Source organism: Phoca vitulina, unplaced genomic scaffold, assembly GCF_004348235.1.
Source record: "Phoca vitulina isolate PV1807 unplaced genomic scaffold, GSC_HSeal_1.0 scaffold26, whole genome shotgun sequence".
In the NCBI taxonomy this organism is placed as follows: domain Eukaryota; kingdom Metazoa; phylum Chordata; class Mammalia; order Carnivora; family Phocidae; genus Phoca; species Phoca vitulina.
The window spans coordinates 9,907,127-9,925,973 of record NW_022589729.1 but is presented as its reverse complement, the minus strand read 5'-3'; the positions used below and the strand labels follow the sequence as shown (position 1 = coordinate 9,925,973).

General features: G+C 41.5%; 1 protein-coding gene across 1 annotated transcript in view; it reads right to left on the bottom strand.

The window, feature by feature from the left end:
• Positions 1–18,847, bottom strand: part of USH2A (usherin) — a 682,897-nt gene that overhangs the window by 3,521 nt on the left and 660,529 nt on the right. Inside the window, exons 64-69 of the mRNA XM_032422367.1 lie at positions 15,760–15,966; positions 12,541–12,779; positions 11,546–11,754; positions 6,468–6,644; positions 4,809–4,892; positions 124–368 (exon numbers count right to left, since the gene is read on the bottom strand). Of these exons, the coding sequence (XP_032278258.1) occupies positions 124–368; positions 4,809–4,892; positions 6,468–6,644; positions 11,546–11,754; positions 12,541–12,779; positions 15,760–15,966 (1,161 nt within the window). The remainder of the gene's footprint in view (positions 1–123; positions 369–4,808; positions 4,893–6,467; positions 6,645–11,545; positions 11,755–12,540; positions 12,780–15,759; positions 15,967–18,847) is intronic.

The following is an 18,847-nucleotide window of genomic DNA, read 5'->3' as shown; positions in this document are numbered from 1 at the left end:
TTTTAACAAACATAACTGTCATCTAATCCCTTGTTACCATGACTCTGGAAATATTTCCACCTAAATAAAAGCCAGTATTCTAGCCCAGTGATAGGGAAATGGGGCCCGCTTTCAGAGACATACCACGTGGGTTTCCCCGGGTGGGTAGACATTCAGTGGAGACATTCTCTTCTGAATAGGTACTAAGGGAGGTCTCTCTCTGATATACGGCTCTTTGTGGATTTTTCTTTGTAGTATCAGAGACAGAAAAATGGCCAACAAGATCAAGCCTAGAATCGCCATTAACACGATGAACCATAACTCGCTGTAGAACTCAGTGCTTTTGCTCCCCGATCCTCTCTTTTCTCCAGGAGTTGTCAGAACCAGGCCTGCAAAACCCAGGGACAGGAAAAGGAAATGTTATTTCGGAAGGCAATTTTGTGATCCCTTGCCCTGTTGTTCGATAGTAAATTGGAAAGGAGTTTAAAGCAGTTTGCCTCATGGTGCTTGTGTGTACTTGCGTTCAGGCCGGGAAAATGGTGCTGTGTGGCAGGGAGAAGCTTACAGCCCTCAGGGGACCTCTCTGACGCTCCTCGAGATGGAAATCACTGCTGCCTTTGCACGTTCCCTGGGAAAGACAGGGCAAGGAGGATGCGGGGATTTTTAAAGGGGGTCACCAAGGGAACCTTGAGGAATGCCTGCTTCCCTGTTGCGTGCCCTGAGAGCAAAGCCTTTTCTTAGCAATGGACTCTCGTGAGGGCCCAGCCTTATTAATATCGCCACAGAGAACCTATTGGATACATACAGTCAATGCTGAGGAGACCCAGGGTCCCCTCACTCCATGCAGCAGCTGGGTTCCCGGGCAGTTTTGTGCAAACCGGATTAGAAAGACCAGATCCTGTTTTCTATTGTGATGTAAGCAGCCTGTGCTTGCCAGCATGTTGTCTTTAGATTTCTTGTACCTGGCCTCTCTGTGACATAGCGGAAGTTCTGCAAGTCATCACTCCAGGACCCTCAGAGAGCTTCCCCTGGAAAGAAATCCTTTGGCAAGAGGACCACTTACTCTTGGTTTCTGTTCAAGTGTTGCGAGTTCAGCCGAGGTGATTCTCCGCACGTGAGGCTAATCACAGTAGCTCACGTTGAATGAACACGTATTTACCCTGTGCTGGGCCCCCAGCTCTCAAGTCTGCCGGTGTGGAGAAAGCTGGAATGAGCCGGGGCAGACAGGAGAAAGGCTTACAGGGCTCACTGCAGGGCAGCAGAAGGCCGTGAGATCAAGCAAACGGAGCGGGGGCCCGAGCGGGGCTCAGAGATCATCTCCAGCCCAGCCACTTGCTGGGGCTGTTGGCTAGGATGTCACAGGAAGTTGCTCAAATAAGAGGGCTGCACACTCTCAGCAGAAGGGAGGAGGGGAAGGGACAAAAGCTGGGGAGAACTGTGTTTTGTTCTGCAGAACGAACAGTGCCAGCCCAGGGCACAGCCACGCAGGTGTTTCACCCGAGAGCCCCTCGCTAGCTGTGGGTCGCCCGACAGCCCCTTACGTGAGCCAGTTGGAACAGGGTTGGACGAGGACCAGCACAGACGCCCCCCGGAGTTGTCCTGAAGTTATCTTTAGCTCATTATAATACTAAGATCTCTTCCTATGGGTGGAGTTTTGTGCCATTTTTTTGAACATACGATGTTTGCCCTAGCATGCTGATGTGCTCGGCATGTAGCATTGAACTAGAAGTGCCTCTGTAAGCCCCCGTGCCCACCCCGCCCCCCATGCACTGAATCAAAGCTTCCTGTACTAACCCCATGGGGAGACAGAGCTTTCTCCCTGTCTCCTTACTTGTAACAAATAAAAAGTTCTTTGCTTTCAACACTTCCTCTGGGTGTGCTCAATTTGATGTACCCCAAGCAGCGAACCCTTGACTGGGGTCACAGGGCGGGCTCGGAAGCCCACGGATCCAGCAGCAGGCACGCAGGCTGGTGTGCGGCCGACGCAGGTGCTTATGGCCAAGAGGAAGAAGGGCAAACAGATGCAGTGGCAAGCGCCTCTTCGCTCCTCGCACTAACTCCCCCTTGCAGCACCTCAAGGACTGGGTGGGCCTGTTGGACACTTGACACCCACATCTTCAGTGGGAGGGAAGGGGAGGGCTTCAGAATCGGGGTGAGGAGGTTTAAGAGAGGGAGAGAAGGTGACTGAGACTAAATTTCGAGCTCCCTAAGAGGAGCCACACGACTTAGCTAACCCTAACTCGACTTCTGATAGCTCTGTGGTTAAAAAAAGTCACTCTGCCTTTCTGGACCTCTGCTTCTCCATCTCTAAAGTAAAGACTTGCAGGGACGCCTGGTGGCTCAGTCAGGAAGCGTCTGCCTTCGGCTCAGGTCATGATGCCAGGGTCCTGGGTTCGAGCTCTGCATCGGGCTCCCTGCTCAGCTGGAAGCCTGCTTCTCCCTCTCCCACTCCCCCTGCTTGTGTTCCCTCTCTCGCTGGGTCTCTCTCTGTCCAATAAATAAAATCTTAAAAAAAAAAAAGAAAAGTAAAGACTTGCGGTCAAAGCTCTGCCTAATTCCCGCAGGTAGGAATTCCCCTAACTAGGAATCAATGTGTGTTGTTTGAATTAAAAAAAAAAAAAAACAACAACCTTGGTTATGCCCTGGAACAGTTGAATTTCCTCTGTGCGGCACAGGGCTATAACTCCAGAAATGGATCTGATGGGCCCAGTGGGCCCCTTGCTAGGGAGGACACAGGGGGAATGTAGGGCAGCCTGCCTGAGGGAAGCCGCAGAAAGAAAACAGCCCTCAGAACAGGAGGAGGGAAATGAGGATGGCCAGATTTCAGTGCTGCAAGGCTGCCTCAGGCAAGGGAACAGGAACATTTTAAAAAGTTACATCATAAAATTAAAACTGACTATGACTATTAGTTGGACAACACATCTTGGAATTTTTTCATAACTTCTCGCCATCCTCAGTGTTCCTTCTCTCATCAATGGAAACCTCAGTTTGTGTTCAGGAACCCAATACAGGCTTCCCCTCTTTTATGGAGAGCTTAAAATCGAGATGATGTGTCTTTATCCCTTCTCGGTTTTCTTTTTTCAAAGTCCCTTTGATTTCAAGGGACTCCACCCACCAAATGGAAGCCTCAGGGTCAGGGTAGGGAACTGCAGTGGCTGAGCCTCGAGTTCAAAGAAAAACCCCGGTGGTGTCAGCGTAGATCCCGCCCTGTGGATTGCCCGCCGCAGGGAAGATGTACTTGCCCCTGACCTTGGAGACTGGACGGGCTGGATTTGGAGGTGGCTCAATCTAGATTGTGCGGTTTTGCTCAACTCATGATCCTGGTCCCCTGCATCGGAATCACTGGGCGGGACTTGTTTATTTTTATTTACTTTTTTAATTTTTAAAATCTGATTATAGCTAACACACAATGTTATGGGCAGGGCTTGTTGAAAGAGCAGATTCCTGGGCCCTACTGACTCTTGATCTCTGCCAGGGGCCTGGGAAACCATATAATAAATAAGCACATGGAGATGATTCTTATGCACACTTCAATTTGAGAACCACTGCTCAAGGAAAAGTATGGGGCTGGGAGTCAGCCCAGAAACCACGTTCAAATTCTCATCTTAGCAACAAGCTTTCGGAGCATTCTTGGTTAAGTTCTGGTGTCCCTTAGGCCTCCATTGGTCCACTCCACTTGTGGAAACATTGGAGTTGCTAAAAGAATATCAAATAAGGGCACCTGGGTGGCTCAGTGGGTTAAGCGTCCGACTCTTGATTTTGATTCAGTTCCTGATCTTAGGGTCATGGGAGATCATGAGATCAAGCCCCGAGTGGGGTGTGGAGCCTGCTTAAGATTCTCTCTCTCCCTCTGCCCCCGCCTCTCTTCCTTCTAAAAACACCAAAAACCAAAAACCAAATAAAGTCTACTCTATCCCACAGCTGCTATGAAATGAAATGGAGATAGACTATGTGGAATTGTGTTAGGTATTGTACAAAATTGCACATGGCATCCAGACATGTAAGATCTAGAATCACAGAATAATATATATACATATTTTAATGATCGAAATTATCCTTGATAACAATATATATGTTTACCTGTGTTTCAGAATTTTTGGACATTTGTATTAAAAAAAAAAAAAACCCTAACTATACATGCATACAGATTTGATATAACATTAGTTACTGGAATCTAAAATAGGGTATCAGTCCCAATTCTGTTCTAATGGAAAAGATCTGGCATTTCTCTAACTTGCCCTTTGAAATTGTAAAGTATTACACATGTTAGATTCAAAGATTGTAGGTAGAACTCAATTTAAAAGATGCTCCATAAAAATTATAATTTCATCTCTTCAGCTAAATTACTTGGTAATAACAATCAATCATAATCTTCTACAGAGAATACAAGAGAGAAATCTCCCCAATTCACCATTTTAGGCTCTGAATCTGCAATATTATCTCCATAATCAACACAAATTGACATTAGAGTATTTTCTCTCTTCCTCTGATCTCTTTTCTTTGACTTCCTCTATAAATCACTTTTTTGGTAAACAAAGTCATTTTAGTTCTTTACCGACAGGATTTGTGGGTAGGAGAGAATTTAACAATATCTCTCTATGTCTATAATTCAATGACTTGGTATTTTAAGAGTACCACATGTCCTAACTCCTTGTCTAATGTAATTTCTGTGAGAACCTTTAAAAAAATTTCTTATAATACTTAACACAGTTCCTTCCATATAGTCTATGCTAATACATTAGCACAAGTATGTATAAACAAATATATGCTTTTTTTTTTAGAAAAATGAATAGGTTCTATACTAAATATAATATGAGTTAAACATTTACCAAATCCAGTAGCGGTATCATATTGGACCACAGGTGTTTTAACGCTTCCTTCATCTGTGGTGCAGATGACCTGGAAAAAGAAGGCTAGAAAAAAGGTACATGACTAGGTCATTCAACACCTACAAAGTGGGTAGACTTTTAGAAGAGCAACGTACCACAGCACAGAAAAGTCTGAAAATAGTTTTCCAGCACAAGCTGTGAGGTTTTATCTAATAGGCAAACTTATTTCTAATATTAAAATTGCCAAGAAAAATAGCTATCATTAGTGCAATAATAGTATGTATTTATAAGTAATACAACTAAATAAGCTCAGAGCTTATATAGCAAAATAAATAAATAAACAAACAAACAAATAAGAATTATCAGAAGAGTAAAGGATAATACCCAGTGTATCTTGTTGTTCCATACATGGTCTAAACCTGTTCCTTCAAAAGGTACCAGGTGCACTTTACACTATGTGACCCAAAGTTTCTTTCTAAGCAGGAGAGCTCAAATGGGATCTGGGAAATCAAATGGTCTAAATACTTCATTCAACAGCCAGGAACCCGAGAGAAGCAACTCTTATAAGGCCACATAGATTGTTAGAGGCCTGCCCGGGAGTAGAACCCAGATTTCCCGACTATAGGTCCATCTGCTCGTCACAACAGCTGTCTTAGGTGACCAAGAACTGTGACCATGGAAATGTGTAGCCCAGTTATAAAAATGTTATTGATAAATCTCAAATATTATAAATGCAATGCTGGAGCTCATTGTTTATCTGTACTCTTAACCAAAATAAATAGTATTTTCAAGGAAATTTTTTTTAAAAAGTCCACTAAAGAATTCACTTTATAAATCCAGAGTGCTTAACATGTCTTCACATCTCTTGGTCTGGTGGTCACATTAATCATTAGAAAATACTTAAGACTGGGGCACCTGGGCGGCTCAGTGTGTTAAGCGCCCGACTCTTGGTTTTGGCTCAGGTCATGGTCTCAGGGTTGTGAGATCGAGCCCCGCTTAGGGCTCCACACTCAACACGAAGTCGGCTTGAGATGCTCTCTCTCCCTACCCCCACTTGTAATCTCTCTCTCTCTCAAAAATAAATAAATAAATTCTTTGGGGAAAAAAAAGAAAATACTTAGTACCTTTTAAAGCTTTTTCTCATTTCAGTTTAAAAACCAGACAAACAGAAGAACATGTCATTAAACAGGGAGAAAGAGTTCGGTTTTCGAAGGCAAAGGGGTTTTGTTTGAGGAACGGATACCAAGGTTGGTTAAGGAAAGCCTTCACTCAGAGCCCTTAAGAGTTGGAGATGGTCACAGCCTGTTCAGTCTCCGTTTGGGGGCTGTGGATTCATCAAGGAAATATCTGAAGTCCTGAAAAGTGCATTATTTCAGGATACTCAGTGACTACTCGTCGGTACTCTTTCTCTCATGGTGCCCTGCGCTCTCATTACATCGTGGGGACACTGAAGTCACACAGCCCTCCCCCTCCTTCTGCCTCATAATGGCCACACATCAAGCTGCACATGGGAAGGGAGAGCTTATTTACTGGGAGCCGCAACTTTTCCACAAGAAGTGGCCACTTAAACCAAGACATTTACTGGTCACCTTTCAGATGGACTATCAGGTGGGGACCCAGAGTTCCTGACACACTATGAAATGGGGGTCAGAAACTAACTTTTGTCCGCCATCCTCGGCAGGTAGAGGGTGGTGTCGAAGCCACTATACACACGCTGGCCTCCATCAGTCACCACGAACTCCTTCAGTGGGCCGTTCAGCAGGAAAGAGCCACTCCAGTCCACACGCACCAGAGACAAATTGCTGTCCACCAAAAATGGGGCTCGGTACTGGGGCACTGTTGGGAGAAAGTTGTATGTTCTAAAAATGGTTACCTCGGAGTACGTGTGTGTATGTATATCTTTTTTTTAATATGTCCTCCCTCACCCCTAAATAAGCATTGTTGGAACCCTTCATATTTTCCTCAGTGTTTAAAAAAAAAAAAAACAAAACCCTTGCATTGGGGGTAAAAAGAAAACCAATGGGAACATGTGTGAAATGCTTTCTCAGCACCGTTGCACCTGCTTTCCAAAAAAAAAAAAAAAAATCAATGGAGAGCAGTGTTTTATGAAACAAAACCATTAACATACAATGGTTGTGCTTACCAACATAACCCTGGAGCTCATATTTTGTTGCATTTTCCCTCTTTTAACAGGTAAAGTATCCTTAACACTATTAACTACAGTAGATTGCTATTTTTCATATCGAATCAATATTTATTGCTACAAAGCCCCAAGGACTAGATGAAGTTAATATATTTTTTTTCCCTCCGAACTAAACTGCTTAGATGGTGAATTATGTCCTTTTGGCACCCATTTATTTTTAAAGCTTTTCTTGAAACGTTAGTTTGTTTTCTAAGATAGTTAAAAAGCCTTGCAAATAGCAATTCGACTATAATAATTCATTGCCCTGACTAATCAATCAATAGCATAGTACATTAGTATATAATCAAGTTCAGGTCTCCTAAGTATTATATCAGATACAGAAGCGACTTGGTGTGCATGTTCTCTTTCCATTTTTCAGCTCCTTACTAAAACAAAGGAAAAACAATCTGTAACGGAGTCTCATCTTTTAAATGAATAATTTTTGCAGAAACAAATGAAGGGTTGCCATATCATCTTCTCAAGTCAGAAGAGATTTATTTCATGAGATCTTGTTTTCTCCAAAATAATCAATACATTTGTAACAGCATTAAGATCCATCTATATACTAAATTGGCTTTTAAGAAAAGAAAAAAGGGAGTGGTGGAAATAAATTGGATATCTTTTTTCTTTAGAAATTAAACCTATCTGTTGCTGATGTTAGGAAATATAACAAAACAAGGAATAATTATACTTGGGTCATCTCAGGATTTAACCACAAGACAACTTTGATTCTTATCTTTCAAAATAAGACATTTTTATAAAGCCATAAGAAAATATTTCTGCAAATGCGAAAACAAGAGCTACCAAACCCTCTTTAAATATCTGTTTTTCCAACATAAATTTTGCCCAATATCACAATGGACTATACTATACTGTTGTATTTGTCTGTGGCTTCCTTTTGTCACTCAATTCAGTAGATTTCCACATCTCCTTTGCATCATAACAGAGGAGGCTTGTAAATAGTAGGAAAATAGAAAGATAGGAGCTTTATTTGCCTTGCAGGACACGGAGATCTTCCAGAGGAAAGAGTGATTAAACAACCAAAATCATCAAAAATAATGGATTTGGAGACTGAGAAAACAGGAAAAGCCGCTATGCCCTTTGCACTTGATGTGTTTTATCTCATTTAATCTTCAAAACCATCTTGTAAGAATTAGTTCCTAATTTTTCAGGTTCAGAGGAGCCAAGTAACTTGCTTAATGTCAGTTGCTGGTAGGAGACCGAGGCTCTGAACCCAGACCTGCTAAACCATAAAGCCCACGTTGCTTTGTTGTAACCAATACACATTTACTCAAAGGAGCACAATTTACTAATTGCTTTATGGGTGCAGTCCAGTGGTGACTAGGGATTTTGTGAGTTGGTTATTAAACCCAACCATTATTGAAAAGTAAATTACGTAAACTGAAATAAATGGTATTAAAAGAAAGGTAATAAATACTCAACTTTCGTAACTCCTTAATCATTTCCCTACAGTGTATTATTATCTATGCCCTTGAGGTTATTTACATCTGCTGTGTCTGGACGGTACAGCGATTACAAGCGCGCACCACCAGCCACCTCTTCCGAGCTGCGCTCCATGCTGCCACACGGGCACCTTGAAATCCGCTGCCGTGGGAGTATTTACACCACGGAAACTGGCGAGCGCTTCCAATCAGGACATTTTTCTCTCAAGAAGAAGGCCAGTTGTTCAACGTTGACACCTCACTTCTGTCCTGGTGCCGAAGGTCTAGTTCAGGCACGGGGGCTGAATGCATTGCTAAAGCCTCTCCAGACCCTTTTCTGAGTGTGTAAGTGATCACGCTTATATAAAACTACAAATACTACTTTTAAAGTACTTTTTGGTCTGTATTTCCGATCCCTATTTTTTTCTATTCTAGTGTGTATCGTGAGTTAAAAGTAGCACGAATGGTATTTACAAACCCATATGATAGCCAGTCACTGATTGTACTTTTCCATGTCTGTGGATCCAGTAAAGTGGGCCGAGTGAGCCCCTTCTTCCTTGGTGCTACTTCTTCAATGTAAAGGAAGAACAGAAAGGAAGGAACTCTTAAATCTGTTCACTCTGTTTTTTTTTTTTTTTTTCCAGCATGAGGAAAAAAAAATCTGGCGAACCTCAGCTTGATGATTAACAAGAGAATTGGTTATCCCTGCAAACCTCACACAGTTGTTTTGGCCTGGCCTTCTGGCCAATACACACACACACACAAAACTGGAATAATTAGCAAAACTGGCTTATGGTTGTATTATGAAGGGTAACTCCTCAGGGATGGTGATTATGTTTTCTCCCGCTCCTTGAATACAGTAGCATTTTTTTATTAGTAAGTCAGAATTCATTTTACTGTGTTTTCAGGTAGGCACAAATATTTCTCATGGTTCCTTTAAGGTTTGTGAAAGGAGGAGGTGAAAATCAGTCTGGAGGAAGTTAAAGGAGAGATAGGAAGAAAGAAAATGGGCAAAGACACGAAGAGCGTTCTTCAGACAAGTTTTGCTATGAAGGGAGGAGTGTGGCAGGCCGCAGAGGTGACATGTGGGAGCGAAACAGCTGTGACTTTAACCGGGACGCACTGAAGGTTGCAGAGAGGAGGACGTTCAGCAGCGAAGGGGCTGCTATTCGAAGCACAAGAGGTGGGATTATTTCAGGTAGAAGGACCACCTTCCTCGTTGCAGACAGAAATGAAGTCAATTGTGGGTGAATGTGGTGGTCTGGGGTAGGAAGGGAGCAAACGTCTGACTGGTGACTTGTCTTTTCCTGGTGAATTTGGAGGCAAGGAGTTCTGGAGAATATAGGGAGAGGCAAGTGAGGATAGGATGGGGGTGGGGGGCGGGGTGGGAGGATGTGGGAGGCTTGAGGAGGGTAGAGAAGGTCCGAAATCTTTATTACAGACCAGGGTAACATCGTGGTACTGAGAGTGCCGCTGAGCTGGGGGATCATGAATTTAGAGTCATAGTTCCACTTTCCAGGGGTGGAAACTGGCAGGTGACTTCAGCTCTGGCCTTAGTTTGGGGACACTTCATGGTACAGCTTCCAGAGCCTCCGTTCAGATTCTGGTCTACGTGAACGGCATCTTGGAATTACAGTGTATGGTCCACGGACCTGCTTCAGTTTTCTGTGTATTTGGATAATAGCACTGATTTCATCAGCTTGTGCTGAGGATTATTTGTAAAATCCTTGAACAGTGCCAGGACCCACCCTCTCAGAGTGACCTGTTGCTAACATCCTGCCATGTCACCCAGTCACATTAAGGTCTTTGTATGAGGCCTTGGACTTTCGTGAATGTATAACTCTTACTTTAAAAAATGCCAATGCCAAATCCGGAAGATGAGATTATAAATTGATATAATGTGGCTGGAAAGCCAACTTGTGATAAGTATCCAAAAGATTAAAATATTTGATGTAATAAATTCCATTCATCGAAATTTAATTTGAAGATGATCGGACATTCAAAGATGGGTTCACAAAGAAATTTCTCACCACATTTATAAAGAAAAATATTAGAACAACTAAAATGCCTAACCAATTCATAGGATGGAAAATTATATAGTCATTCAACTTGGTTAGGCTAAAGCATTTTTAATGTCATGGGAAATGCAAATAAAATGTTTGTCAAGTATAAAAAGCAGACTATGAAATTTTCATTAGAGTATGATCTCAGCCACATAATAGAAACTGCATGAGAAAAGGATTAAAGGAATCAATTAGGCCAAAATGCTAATGTGGTTGCCTCTGGGTGGTGGGATTATAAGCAGGACTGGCTTTATGGGTGTGCGAACCACACAGCTGCACGGGGCCCCTCACATAAGAGTCACGAACTTAGTTTGATGCTCTACTGTCACTGTCTTGAAATTCTTAGTGATTTTTGAATAAGGGGACCCATACCTTTACTTTCCACTGGGCCCTGCACATGATGTAGCTGGTTCTGACTCTAAGTACTAATTTTATTCTTAGTACTTTTTGTATTTGTTATTTTTTTAAAGTTCATTTATTGAAGTCATCTCTACACCCAACATAGGGCTCGAACTCACGACCCCAAGATCAGGAGTCGCATGTTCTTCTGACCGAGCCAGCCAGGTGCCCTGTTTTTGTATTTGTCATTTTTAAACAATTGACATATATACCTTATAAATTCTGAAAAGAAGTTATTTTACAGAAATGTAAGGAGGCCCCAATTTATTAGTTAATTGTTCTTCTGCTTTTCTTGAAGTGCCGTATCTCAATGCTTTCTGGAAATGCTTTCTGGATTATGCCATGCCATGTAATTTGAAAAGAAAAGGAGTGGCAAACTAAAAAAAAAATCATCTCGGAGGGTGTCTGGGTGGCTCAGTGGGTTAAGTGTCTGCCTTCTCAGGTCCTGGGATCAAACCCCGAGTCAGGCTCCCTGCTCAGTGGGGAGCCTGCTTCTCCCTCTGCTTGTGCTCTCTCTCTCTCTCTCTGTCTGTCAAATAAATAAATAAAATCTTAAAAAAACAAAGCAAAAAAAAAAAAAAAAAAAAAGCCAAGTGTCTCCTGGTTTCCCCCCTACCTCTCTGGCTGATGGTGGCAGCCGCTTCTACTCACATTCTGTTTGGGTGATGAAGCTGATCCATCCGGAAGCCGTGCTGCCCACCTCGTTGTGGGCCACCACTCTGAGTTTGTAGGTGGTGTAGGGCTGGAGGCCCTCAAGGCTGGCCGTCAGCCCCAGCCCCACATACTTGGTCTCTGCTTGGCGGGGGGCACACAGCGTGGCTAAATCTGGAGGGCAAGCCGCGTAGAACTGAAGCTCATAGCTAGAAGCCGAAAGCAGGCAGTAAGATTAGTTGAACTTTCTTTGAAAACGGGGTATATTTTGTGAGGAGACATTTTGTGTTAGCAGAACCATCAGCTCTTTCTGATTTCCATTTGTGGGAAACTGCTCTCAGAAACACTTTCTTTAATGCCGTTGGAAATGAGCAGCAGATGTAACCAGAGTCAAATGTGTTCACATGTGCTGTCCACCAGCAACTAGCAATCCTTGTTGGTAGAGAGAAATGTCTCTCTTTTCAGAAGACTGATAAAATTGTTCTCCTCTGTTGAAACTAGAGAATATCATTTTTTTAAACAAATAAATAATAACCAACCAACCAAACAACAAAAACAAAACAAAACGATATCTTTTCATCCAGATTATTTTGAGTGAAATACCTTCCTTGTTTTTCCAAACAGTGGTTCATGACAACATTTTAAATTAGATCAAGCAAGTTCTGATTTAACCACAGAAGTTTCCTGTGTTCCAGCTGAGGCCTACAGAAGGAATAATTCCAGGGAACCATGAGGAGGAGCCTCTTTTTTCAGTGAATGCAAAAACATTGCATCATCTTTCTTATTTAAAGACAGTTTGGTTGTTCGCCTTTCTATCTAGTTGATTTTGTGATTTAAACACTTGGCAGGGAACATTACAACTCTAATCAATTTACTTGCCTATTTTGCTATAGGTATTTGTTCAATAAGCACGGTTCCTTAGGCAGTGCTGGGCAGCTACAAGACTGTATGCATGTCTTATTTTAGCTTATTCATCCTTTTGTCTGGCCCATTACCTTTGAATGACACCATTGGGGAACAGGGGTGGACTCCACCGGAAGGAACCTGTCCTCGAGGACAGCGTCTGGATTTGGGGAGAGGACAGTCCCGAGGGTGGAGCGGGATGAGTTCTCAGCTCTGCCGTTGGCCCTTTGCTGCAACAATTGAAGCAGGTGCAGGCCTCCACCCCAACGGAGTACGTGGTGAAGGGCTGCAGGCCGTGAAGAGTCTGCTGGGTGGCCATGCCTTCAGACAACTGTAGGAAGACAGAGGAGACTAGATGAGGCCGTGTCACAGATCACAGACAACTGATAAATGTTTATCATGTATCTCACCTCCTACGAAGAGAGTGCCATGCTCCGTACCCTGGGAGATGCACCAGAGCATTTAGCATAACATTTACCCTCAAGGAATTGCCAGTCCGCTTGGAAAGGCATAACTTAAACATGCAAAAACTGTAATGATATAATAGTTAGAAGTTTGAGGTAACAGGATAGAAATCACAATGCATAATATTGTTTATCACCATAGAAAGAGAATAGAATATGGCACAAAACATGCAATATATATATATATATCTTTTATATATATATATATATATATATATATATATATATATATATAAAGATTTATTTATTTATTTAATTGAGAGAGAGAGAGAGTGCATCAGCAGGAGGGACAGAAGGAGAGGGTGAGAGAATCCCAAGCAGACTCCACACTGAGCACAGAGCCTTATGCGGGGCTGGATCTCACTACCCCAAGATCATGACCGGAACCAAAACCAAGTCAGATGCGCCACTGACTGCACCACCCAGGTGGCCCATAAAGTATGTATTTTAAAATTTTTAATTAAATTCCAGTTAGTTAACACAGTGTAATATTAGTTTCAGGTGTACAATTTAGTGATTCATCACCTCCATACAATGCCGGGTGCTCATCGTAGGAAGTGCACTCCTTCATCCCCACCACCTATTTCACCCATCCCCCACCTACCTCTCCTCTGGGAGTTTGTTCTCTATAATTAAGAGTCTGTTTCTTGGTTTCCCTCTCTCCTTCTTTCCCTTATGATCATTTTTGTTTCTTAAATTCCACATATGAGGGACGCCTGGGTGGCTCAGTTGGTTAAGCGACTACCTTCGGCTTGGGTCACGATCCCAGGGTCCTATGATCAAGTCCCGCATTGGGATCCCTGCTCAGCAGGGAGCCTGCTTCTCCCTCTATCTGCTGCTCCCCCTGCTTGCGCTCTTTCTCTCTCTCTCTCTGACAAATAAATAAATAAAATCTTTAAATTCCACATATGAGTGAAATCATACAGTATTTGTCTTTCTCTGACTGACTTATTTTAGCATAATACTCTCTAGGTCCATCCATGTCATTGCCAATGTCAAGATTTCGTTCTTTTTTATGGCTGAATCAACTCCATTGTGTATATATATACTACGTCTTCTTTATCCGTCGATGGACACTTGAGCTATTTCCATAATTTAGCTATTCTAGATAATGCTGCTATAAATATCAGGATGCATGTATCCCTTTGAATTAGTATTTTGGTATCCTTTGGGTAAATACCTAGTAGTGCAATTGCTGGATCATAGGGTAGTTCTATTTTTAACTTTTTGAGGTACCTCCATACTGTTTTCTAGAGTGACCGCAACAGTTTGTATTCCCACCAACAGAAACACAAAATACGGATCAAATTCTGTGACCCTCAGAATAATGCCTTTTCAAAAAACAAAACCTATATTTCAATTGTATTTGTAGTCAATATTCACGAAGGTCCATACTTCGCCATTGTTATCAACGTGTGTTTTTTGGGCCAAAAATTCCCTCAAATCCATGTGAAAGTGAGTATTTAAGAGCTTGAAATATATATCTTATATATTTGTATATGTTATATTTTTTTATATTTTATGGATATGTAAGAACTTGAAAGTCCATCTCTTCCCCAGCGGTGTTGGTATATATGAAATATAGTCTTTTTTTCAACAGTCTTTGTTGTGTTATAAACTTTTTGGTTTATTTGGAGCATGTTTTTTATCTCATTGTGGTTTTATTAAGAACTCTGGAACAAAAGAGTTCAGAAACTGGAAAATGAATTTTTACATTCACGTAAGCAACATATAATTAAGAAGAGTTATCTGCTATTTAAAAAAAATGCGTACAATGCACTCCAAATAGAAATTATTTTAGTTTATTAATATTATCATTTTATAACCATGGATAATCAAGGGTTGATTGTATTTACATCATCTATATTTATTGAATACGAAGCCCTGTAGAAAATATGCTAATATTCCTTTAACATTCAATATGATACCACTTTCCTTGCAAGTTGTCTTCTGAAATTGTGTTTCAATACCTAGAACTCTGACCTCAGAGGATTTCTCCACACTTACCCAAATTGTTCCCTAAATTGGTCTAAATAATTTATAATGTCATAGTAAGATCTGCATAACTCGTCCATGAGGTTCTTTTTGTGAACAAAGTGTTATAATCTACACTTATGAGAAATGTGAGAGTGTTATACACACTGTGCTACAGAAAAGAGGTTTTATCCTGCTGACTCTCAGCCTCTTCGTATAAATAATGTAGGAACTGGTCTAGTTCATCATTAGGGTCCCTTCAGCCAGTGGCTTCGCTGAAACATGGTGTGAAAGATGATGTCTCTAAATTGTCCATTGTGTTTCCCTCATGTCCCCAAACGTGCCCACACACAAACAGCAGAGCAAGACTTGTGCTGGCCAAACTGTTCTCCTTTCTCCCAAAGTGCTGGAACTTTCTCCAAGTCACCGAAAGACTGAGTTTTCAGTGTTATTAGAGACTTTCTCATGCCAGAATGGGGGTCCGAGGATAGTCTTTGCTCTATTTTTTCTTTCTCATATTAACATTTACACCACCAACAATGGCCATGTGTCGATCCCTTACTGTATGCCAATCCTTGACATGCATTTTCTAATTAAATTAAATCAATGGTCACTAAAGTCCTAGGTTTCTTATGTTTGTGGAGTCTTTAATACCTTTAGCACTTCTCTCCCTGAAGACTTACATAATTTCTGTATGTTTCCTAACTCTCACTATTTCTCTCTGATGGATCTTTGTGCTAAGTTCATCATGGGCAATTGAGAACAGCTGGGAAAGAAAGAAGTCTCAAGTAGAAGAAAAGGCCAGGGCACCATAGTCCATTTTTACAGAACAAACCAGTCCTGGATTTTTGTTCAGAGTAATCTGCTACTCACCACTGTCTCCGCCCCACTGGCATTGGAGAACAGCCTGTAGAGACTGACGATTCCGTTGGGCTTCCCAGGGGCGCTGATGTTGACCACTGCTTGGGTGGAAGAGACTGCATGGAATGTGGGGGCTCCGAGACCTTCTGGGGGAGCAGGCCCAGTTCTACACCATGTCCAGGTACTGGGGGCTTTTCCTGCTGAATTCACTGCCCAGACCTCCAAAGAGAAATCAATAAGACCACTCAGAAGCAAGGTAACTTCAGGCTGGAAGAAAAGTTGGCAACCCAAAGCAACCAAACACAACAGAATGAGATAAACTTGGATCTTGCAATTTTGTCATCACAGAGGACAGCAAGTTCTTCCACTTTTTTGCCTTTGGCCATGTGAACACAAAGGGGGCCAATTAGGAGCCCTAACGTCAGAATGCAGCAAGCTGGTTAAAGCCTAATGAAAAACTCCTCATCTCTGAGTGGGGTGTAGAGTGATTTTGTCAGCTTCTGCAACCTGAATGGATCTGCAGACTACATAAAACTCAGCAATTCTTAAACACCGTCCCCACCAAATCTGCATGAAAATTAAATTTTCCTTTCATCAAGGAGGGAATAAACATATGGAAGGATGCATAATCTTATTTATCAAGAACCATTTGTATAATTAAACACGAATATCCTAAAAGGTTGCCTTAGGTCGTCATTTGCATGAGTAAGTAATTTGTACAATGTCAGGTACAATAGACAGAGTAGATGGATGTGTGAGTGTATAGGGTTAAATTAGGCCCAATAACAGCCAACTACACAGTGATCAATCAGAATGATAGATCTAAATGGCAATATAAGAAGACTGTCTGCGTGTTTAGGAGTAGGAGTATTTCTTAGTAAGCTTTCGTGGTGTGCAAATCTAACTTCAGGAAATTTTCTTTCTCATCCAGTGTCTTCTACTATGTCTTCTAATATATATATATATATACATATATATGTATTAAATATATATATATATTTATTTATTTATATTTGTCCTGAGCTTTTAAAGTCTGAAAAACTTGCTTGATTCCATAGTACACACATGCCAGGTGTGCAGTGTTAAAAAAGCATGCAGAACATCCAAAATATGAGATGCTTAGAAACAGACCGTAGAATTTACTCCACAGCGAGAGCTTAGCTTTGTTTTTGTTTCTTCTACTTTTGCATCAATAATATCTTCCAGAGAATAAACAGTGGAGAGATTTTTTAGTACTTAGGCCCAACTTCTATCAGTGTTTCCACACCTTTTTTTCTTTTTTAGTGGTTTCCTTTGGAAAAGTAAAATTTCTGATGTTGAACTGCTCTCAGATTGCTGTCAAATGCAAATCTCTAGCCCCTTGCTGATAGGATTGCCAGAAGCTCCATTTTTAAGAGACAACTAACCTCCTTCCAGAGCAGAACCTACCCTTTTTATAGCTCTGACACTTTCTTCTCACCAGGTGCATAAACATCATGCACATTTGTGTAAACCCTACAATTTACAAAACACTTTAACAGGCCTTATCTGACCTAATCCTCACAACACAGCTTTGGAGGGTGGCTGGAGAATGTGCGTTCATCCCCCTTTACCCGTGAAAAAATCAAGGCTCTGAAAATGTTACTCTCTTGGTGACAGAAGTTACAAGAGCTGAGATGAGAAATTTGCTCTCCAATAAACTCTCTTATTGCTCTTTCCAATAAACCGTGCTTTTGATTCTGTATGCCATCCGGACGCAGAAGGAAGACACTCAGGATCATGAACTCTAAAAGACTCGTCCATAGACAAATACTTGCAGTTCTGGAGTAGGTAAAGTTAGCTTGTGAGGATGGATAGACGAGTCCAGGTTGTCTCCAGTGAGGGGCGTTTATTTTCATAGGCCACAGGGAAGTAGGGAGCGACGCACTGTCTTTGCAACAGGAAAACCATTTCATGGAAACCATACTGCGACTGCAGCTACTCTTCTAGTCCCCTCTGAAGTGGCCAAGGTCAGTCTTGGCATAGGGATAGTAGGCTTTGAGGTTATTGGTGAAGAGGTCAGATTTCAGAGCTAATGAGAGAGTCCTTGGCTTCTTAGCTCCAAACCAAACTCTCTCTCTCTCTTTTTTTTTTTACACTTAAGTAATTATTATTTATTTGCAAAGATCTTTTTAAAAACTTCTTATAAAAGCAATCTAATTTTATTTAATTTTTAATTTTTAATTTTAATTTAGTTAACATACGGTGTATTATTAGTTTTAGGGGTGGAATTTAGTGATTCATCTGTTGCATACAAAATCCAGAGCTCATTACATCCCGTGCCCTCCTTAGTGCCCATCACCCTGTTACCCCATTCCCCCACCACCTCCCCTCCAGCGACCCTCAATTTGTTTCCTAGAGTTAAGAGTCTCTTATGTGGTGCCTGGGTGGCTCAGTTGGTTAAGTGACTGCCTTTGGCTCAGGTCATGATCCCGGAGTCCCAGGATTGAGTCCCACATTGGGCTCCCTGCTCAGTGGGCAGTCTGCTTCTCCCTCTGACCCTCTCCCCTCTCATGCTCTTTCTCACTCTCTCTCTCTCAAATAAATAAATAAATAAAATCTTTTTTTTAAAAAGGGTCTCTTCTAGTTTGTCTCCTTCTCTGTTTTCATCTTATTTTATTTTCCCTTCCCTCCTTGTATGTTCATCTGTATTGTTTCTTAAATTCCACATATGGATGAAATCATATGGTATTTGTCTTTCTCTGGCTTATTTTGCTTAGCATAATACCCTCTAGTTCCATCCACATCATTCCAAATGGTAAGATTTCATTCTTTTTGATGAATATATATACATATATATATATATACACATATATATATATCACATCTTCTTTATTCATTCATCTGTGGATGGATATCCAGACCAGACCAACCCTTTAATGCAAATATCTTTCCAGGAGGTAGGGGAGAACATTTTTTATTACACAGAGAGTGACAAAATTTGAAAAGAAAATATTCTTGGGGAAGGGACGCAAAATAAAGTGTACATGTTAATATCAATTTCTTTGCCAAGAGTAGGGCTCTGGTTGGTGATTTAAGGTGTTAAGAGATAAACTGAGGCATATCAAAAATTTTAAGAGTT